Below are 7761 nucleotides of genomic sequence, written 5' to 3'. Positions count from 1 at the left end.
AGCTTATAAGAAGAAGATTTAGATGCTAAATAGATCTAAATAAAGACATAAAGACATCAATGTATAAAGTTTGTTTTTTAATTGTTCGCAAGATTTTTGTTATGTTGAAGATTATAGTTATACAATTTAACTTCAATAAAAAAGTAAATATTGTAATGTTGTTGTTGTTTTTTTTTTGTTGTTGTTGTTGTTGTTGTTGACGTTTCTGGTTAAATTCTTAGCATGTTAAAAACTTTGCCAGGTAGTTTTCAGTATTATTTCGAACATATTTAGTTATGTAATTGTAATAAAAGTTATAGGTTCAATTGAAACACTCTCAAGTCCGATTCCTACCTGAACCTTACCAATACAGATACTGTTCGAAGAGACATGGCCGTTAACCAGTAGAGTTCGAACCAACCATCCCGGCATTAGGAAGCGGACGCCTAAAGCACAAGGTCACACCTATCCTGCCTTTTTCCGTATTATGGTGCGTATTGTGATATAATTTTTGCATTATCGAATGTATGTCAGTAAAAATTGTAAATCAAAACGTGAAACCTACCTTAAACGCTTTAAGTATCCTTTCACAGAAAGCTAATCCAAAAATCATATGTATGCACAACATACATTAGGGAAATATCCTTCGAGGTTACAAATTCGAAAATTTCATTTTAAATTGTCGCCCGCGGGGCATTTTAAATGAAGAAATTATAGAAAGGTCTCCGCTTTTCTTGACCGATGATTGACGTATCGACATGGAGAGCGTTAAAACGGCAACGTCAGCAACGCATAAAACGGCTATAACATGCACGTCCTGTTTGATTTAATGCATTTGTGCTGATTATGTACATGTCAATTAAGATTTGATTTATTAGAATGTTTGTTTTTGTTTGTATTACAGGGTTGATACTTTGAGAGAAAACGCAGTCATTTTTGCAACTACATGTAATAACTTTATCCTGAATGTAGTTTTTTCCGACTACTGTTGTCGTAATATTTTTTATTTGCCCATATCATAAATGTGATAGATTGCCCTCATTGTCGGGCGCTTCGATATTTAAACGTAATACCTGCGTTTAGATAGATTCTTTCTCCTGCATTTTTTAAAGGAAAAAAGTACGCCTTGGAAGTACATGTATGCTTGTAATTTTGATATTATTATCATTAATTATATGTGAAACGTGTCCAGATGATCATAAAATAGATTGAAAACGGAAGAAAGAGGGCTCATATACGTACGCTTATAAGAAAGTAATAAAAAACTTCAGATAAGTGATAATTTCTATTATTTATTTTACATGTTTTCTTAAGATAATGACGCAAATTAAAAAAAAATTAATGTTGGCAAAAAGGGGATGCTGCATTCGTTGTGAGGTAAAATGTGCCATGCGGATGTCCTCTGGGTGCGGTGACGCCCATATCAGCGCATCCGTGTCCACAAGAAGTGCATTTTCCGCCATTGAAATCATTCTTGTTCGCGCATGGATACGACCGGAAGTGACAATGAGAGTTGATAGACTCTATATATAGATCTAAAACTCTCATGTGACTGCAGGCAACTCTGTCAGTGAATCCTGTAATAAATTACTGCATACGTAAACAGCATAATTAGCATTCGGTAGCACAGTTTTAGAGCCCCAGTACCCTATTTCATTAGATAAATCATGCATGTTAATTTATTATCCTGTTATAAAAATATTAAAATACTGCAAACACATGATTATAATTTGTAATCAAAGCACTGAAGGCACTGATGTTGTTCGGTACCACAAAGTGGCCAGCTTTAAAGCCTCGGTATCCTATTAAATTAAACAAATCCTACATGTTAATTATAATCGAACATCTCTAACCTTAATTAGGGCCTCAAGTTTTGTCAGCACCTGAATTTGAACATCAGTACCATTGTCAAGATCATCAACCTCTCCTCATTATCATTATCATCACCTCCTCAAACACCATCACTACGGCTAACATCATCATCAGAATCAAGAATGATAATATCATCATCATCATCATCATCATTATCATCATCATCATAATCATCATCGACATCCTCATCGTCAACAACATCATTATTATCATTTTCATCACCGTAATCATTGTAGGTATTTTTAATTTTTTTTTTGCCCTTTACATTTTATCTTAATGTTTCGAACTTAAGATACAGAAGTGAACACAGAATACCACGCAGAAGTGAACTCAGAATACCACACAGCTTTAAAGCATAAACATGTAAATAAGAAACTAAAAAAAATATCATTTTTACCTTCAATCTTGCCGGTGATAAGACTGAAAAGATGTTTACCGACCTCGTGTACGCAACCAGGCTGTTTTTCTCCACCATTTGGGTAGAAGTCGGCGTGGGCAATAGGTTTCTCAAGCCCGAAACCTGTGATTATTTATTATCCAATTTTGATAAATTTCTCTGGGGGTATGGAGTAGTAATTTTGAGTAGTATCGTTTGAATTTAAAATGGCAAATTAAGATGGCAGTATCTCAAATGGAACATTAATCAATGAATATAAAAGATATGCTCGTTGGTGATGATCTATTTAAAAACGTACACGCACCTAATTAAGTTACTCTGCGATAAAGTATTTAAATTACAAATCTGAAAGGGGTTTTACTTCTGATAGACATTTTGAAACAACCTTAAATTCAAGCCGCAAGCACTTTATCATGTCTTAGAAATACCGTCTTTCCATTTAAACTTGTAGACCATGCATGTTCATTGTATATATATTGGTTATATATGGGTAAAATAATTAAATGTATGTGTCCGGAAAAATAATTGGGGAATTTTTCATCTTAGAAGGGAAAACCAGTGTTATAAAACCTAAAAAGTATATATACATTTGAAATAGTGATAAGAAAAATATATTTCTCTTTAAGAAGTCAGTCAACATATGTAAATTTGACAGTAGAAATCCTTAGACAAGCTAAGAAAATGAATACAATATTACACTTGCTATTCATCAATGTCTGTAGTATAAAGCCACTGATTCAGGATAAATATCAAATAGAACATAAGAATGATAGTCATTTTGTGAAAGTATTCATTCTAGCATAATCCAGCGGGACAAACGTTTATGACATCATGCAGTACGTAAAATTACCTAGTTCCAGTAGAGAGTCTCCATCAGTGTGGATAGCGTCAACAAACATGGCGTCACTTGGATCCAGTCTTACTCGGATGTCTTGTTTCTCAAACAATGGCCCAGCTGGGTCAAGTCCTTTCATTTAAATGATTTAAATTTTATATGTTTAAAATATCATAACAGAGAGAATGTCTTTCTACGTAGATAAAGGACTTACTTTCGTGACAAGCACTAATATGTTCAAGCGTAGCTTTTAGTTCATTTTCAATGATTACTTTGGTCAGTCCATTCAAATTTCTAGTGAAAGGAACATTCATTCCAAGCAACATCAGAACTTTTTACAGTGAAAAGACTCGAGTGTCTTACAGGTTTATGTAACTATTGATTTAAGACATAATCGATTTGGTGAAAAACATCAAAAACGACACAGTCAAGAATATTCTCTTTTAAATAGTTCTAGTACTACTCCGAATGTTTACAAAGAGTTGCAGAATGACCACCGATATAATACTACATACGAGTAGATCTATATCGGAGAAGAATGATGACATCCACGAGAAAGACTAAGTAAAGTGGAAATACATGCATTTATTATCATTTTCCTTACGATGTATCGTGGGTAGCAATGGGTTTAATACATTATATACAATATTGATGAGAATAATTTGGAACAAACAAAAGAAATTAACTTATTACCAGTGATATGACCGATTTTATGTATTCTCTCCCCAGCATAACCGGAAATGTGCGACCCAAGGCTATGACCAATCAGATGAAATGTCTCATATGACGCATGCGTATTCGTGTGCAGACTCGTAATGAATTGCGCAATGAGTGCACCGACAACCCGGGTGTTGGCTGCTGCTTGTGCATAGTTTATATTGTCCGCCCCTTTGGCCCAGTTTACCGCAAACACGTTCATATCCCCCTGTTAAAGTATGAGTAAAGCAAAGCCTAATGTGACTCTATGACGTAATTTTGTAAGAGGTTGCGCAAAAAGAAAACAGTAACTTTATTTTTAAGAAAACTTTTGAAAAAATAAGTAAGCAGACGGCACATTTTTAGCAGACGACAATTTTCCCAGCATGCAATGGTATTGCGTGCACTATTCTTCCTAATTTTACCCTTTTAATGTGAAAAAATCACAGTACTTAGTTTGAATGTTCAGACAATTCATGTGTAATAATGCAATACATTAATGATGCAATACAGAGATGATACAAAACAAACAATATATAAATGATACAATATAATGTAATTATGATACAATACATAAATGTTACTATACATACGAGTATATAAATGATACAACATACATGTACATGTATATATGATACAATACATAAATACACAAATACCTTCGTGAGAAAAGCGCCTGCCATCTTCTTCAGCCAAGGTCCACGACCGTCATCTTGATAGCCGTGAACTATGAACTTTGTGTTTTTTGTTCCACTAAAGTGAGAACCGTGGATTGATGCGGCATCTTTTGTGACAATCTGGGGCGTGTTTCTGTTTGCCCTCGTGTATAACAGAAATTCCACCTATAATGTATACATGGTATGTATTTAGTTTGTACACGGTTTTAGTTACAATTAAGCCGTGGTGTGGTGTACAACATGATTTTTTTCGTTAACTTGATATTTTCAATACATATTCCGGGATAAAATAGAACAGAACAGAACAAAAATATAATTTATAGAAATACTTGTATCCCACTGGCCATAGACAAACCCATATATATTACATACTCGGTTACGCTTTGGATGTTGCTCGCTTAATCATGATATTTTCATAAATATATTACCCCTTCCCCACACTGCACATGCGGCGAAATCGAAATACCCGCGGTAACTACTTTCTATATTATCATATTTTCTATACTGACTGACAAGCAAGCTTATCCAATGACTTTTCGAAACCATCTTTACAAGTCTGAAAACTTAAACATTGAAGAAAAATACTACGGTTTTTAAAATTTGAGCACCACTTGGCGTTTTACGTCGTAGCGGGTCGATCGTACGGAACCTTGAGCAATCTACTTAATATTGTTAGACCAGCGTCCTGGCGTTGTAGCAGCAAAAGAAAACATTTTTATACATACTTTAATTACAAATATTTACCCTTTTGACATAACATTACTTATAAAAATTCAGCCAAATAATTCAGTCAAATAATTCAGTCAATTGATTATAAAATCAAATCTTAGCCCAAATGAGTAACAAGTTTGTTTAGGACGTTCGGTGCGAAAAAATCCATTCTTTCAAATTCTGAAATCATTAAGGTCAAGGAAGTTAAGATAACCAAAGTTTTTATGCAATGAATTCGACCGACTTATCAAATGATAACATATAAATGTTAAAGCACCGGCCAAGTAAGTAAAGTATTTAAAATGACATTGAAAGTAAGACAATGACAACACATTTTAGTTTATTTTGTTCTAATTTCTAATTTTATTAAGGACCTCTTAATATTCAATTTCATTTATGTTTCTTCAAGTTCTTCAAAATAAGTCTAAATAGATATGTAGGGTCTGTTAGGAAAAGTCTTTACAGCTCCGACCAGCTAACACGGGTTTGATCGTTAATATGGTCACAACTACGTTCTCTTCAAGAGCCTAATGTTATTAGGTCAGAAAGAGATTTCACATCTAATTAAAGTATGGATACAGCTTAGTCAATTACAATGGTAACACACATAATTTTAAGGCATTTTCTGTCTCAGAAATGCTATGCTTTTTATATCTCAAAAACTTAATTTTGGTATATTGTTACAGTGTCCGAAAATTACTCATTTGCTATACAGATGAACTATCTTTTGCCTCTGTTGCTTTGTTGACAAATGGTATAATTATAATAATTAATTTAGTATTTTGTATGAAAGTCTAAATACTACTTTACTTCATTTTTGCTACCTTTACGACACATGACTGCATTTTCAGCGCTACTTTTCTCAGTTGCTAAACATGTAATATGCTCTTAAGATAACCAAGTTTTTATGCAATGAATTCGACCGACTTATCAAATGATAACATATAAATGTTAAAGCACCGCCAAGTAAGTAAAGTATTTAAAATGACATTGAAAGTAAGACAATGACAACACATTTTAGTTCATTTGTTCTAATTCTAATTTTATTAAGGACCTCTTAATATTCAATTTCATTTATGTTTCTTCAAGTTCTTCAAAATAAGTCTAAATAGATATGTAGGGTCTGTTGGGAAAAGTCTTTACAGCTCCGACCAGCTAACACGGGTTTTATCGTTAATATGGTCACAACTACGTTCTCTTCAAGAGCCTAATGTTATTAGGTCAGAAAGAGATTTCACATCTAATTAAAGTATTGATACAGCTTAGTCAATTACGATGGTAACACACATAATTTTAAGGCATTTTCTGTCTCAGAAATGCTATGCTTTTTATATCTCAAAAACTTAATTTTGGTATATTGTTACAGTGTCCGAAAATTACTCATTTGCCATACAGATGAACTATCTTTTGCCTCTGTTGCATTGTTGGCAAATGGTATAATTATAATAATTAATTTAGTATTTTGTATGAAAGTCTTAATACTACTTTGCTTCATTTTTGCTACCTTTACGACACATGACTGCATTTTCAGCGCTACTTTTCTCAGTTGCTGCACATGTAATATGCTCTTAATTAATCAATAATTAAAACGTTGATAAACAAATTCCATTAACAAACACATGTTTGGCATTTCTAAAGAATTAAAAACTATGGGTTTCTGACAATCATTAGACGTCAAGAAATCAGTATGACGTACTTGCATATGTTCCGGTGACTCAGGCAGTTTTCCATGAGCATTGTTATAAGGTCTGGCATTGCTAAAGCAGCCAATATTGTCGTTATTGTAACATGTTTCCTTTGATCCAAAGATGAAACCTGGCGTAGTGTCAAAATATTGTAATGCACAAATGGTACGGTATGTAAAATATTAATACAATACCACTAATACAATAATGAAAAAGAAATAAAATGCACGGCACTAAAACATCCCCACAAACAACAATAGAACAATTTCAAGATGATATTATAGCTGAAAAGATGTAATGACCAATTCATTTATATCATTCTTTATAAATATTTTAGCAAATTTTCTCATTTTCGTTTTTTTTTATTCATTTGACAATTTTGATTTTTTTTTCTCATTGTTTTGCATTGTTGCCTTTTCGCAGCGTTGCTTTTTTCCACATCCTTAAACAATTATGAATGTACTGATTTATTGCAACTATGCCATGTACCACTAAGAGAAATATTTGAGTTAAATCAAACGAGTAAGTTGGTTAAATACTGTTAAAAAAGATTAAACAAATATTTTTGTAAGCACATTTTGGAAGCACTCTCCACTGTTACTGATGCCAGGCGCATGAATTTGTACAACCGGAACTAGAAAATAAACAAAGCGAAAATCCAACAACCTTAAAATGCAACAACGTATAACAATACGAAAAAGCGAAACAAGCGACAAAGTTTGACTATTTGTTACATTGTATCACATTGTGCATTTTTGCAATGAATAATCGCAATGTATAAGCAAATACATGACATATCTTTTGCGTGATATTGTAGTCCTTTTAAAAGTTTAATTCCTATATCTTACATATTTGGCATATATTACAACATGAACTATAATTTAAACAGTCACAAACCGTTTGCGAAAA

At 32.9% G+C, this 7761-nt stretch overlaps 1 protein-coding gene across 1 annotated transcript; it reads right to left on the bottom strand.

Moving 5' to 3' along the window:
- Nucleotides 1-1251: 1251 nt before the first annotated feature.
- Nucleotides 1252-6982, bottom strand: LOC132754571 (pancreatic triacylglycerol lipase-like; the record flags this gene model as incomplete). The annotated part of the gene is given in 6 exon segments (XM_060745223.1): nt 1252-1556; nt 2249-2371; nt 3099-3215; nt 3777-4008; nt 4439-4621; nt 6864-6982. Coding segments are annotated over 6 exon segments (1013 nt in total), but the record flags the coding sequence as incomplete, so codon positions are not given.
- Nucleotides 6983-7761: the final 779 nt, after the last annotated feature.

Source organism: Ruditapes philippinarum, unplaced genomic scaffold (assembly GCF_026571515.1).
Source record: "Ruditapes philippinarum isolate M1 unplaced genomic scaffold, ASM2657151v2 ctg23378_1_1_1_1, whole genome shotgun sequence".
NCBI lineage: Eukaryota > Metazoa > Mollusca > Bivalvia > Venerida > Veneridae > Ruditapes > Ruditapes philippinarum.
This window is presented reverse-complemented; position numbering and strand designations above follow the sequence as displayed.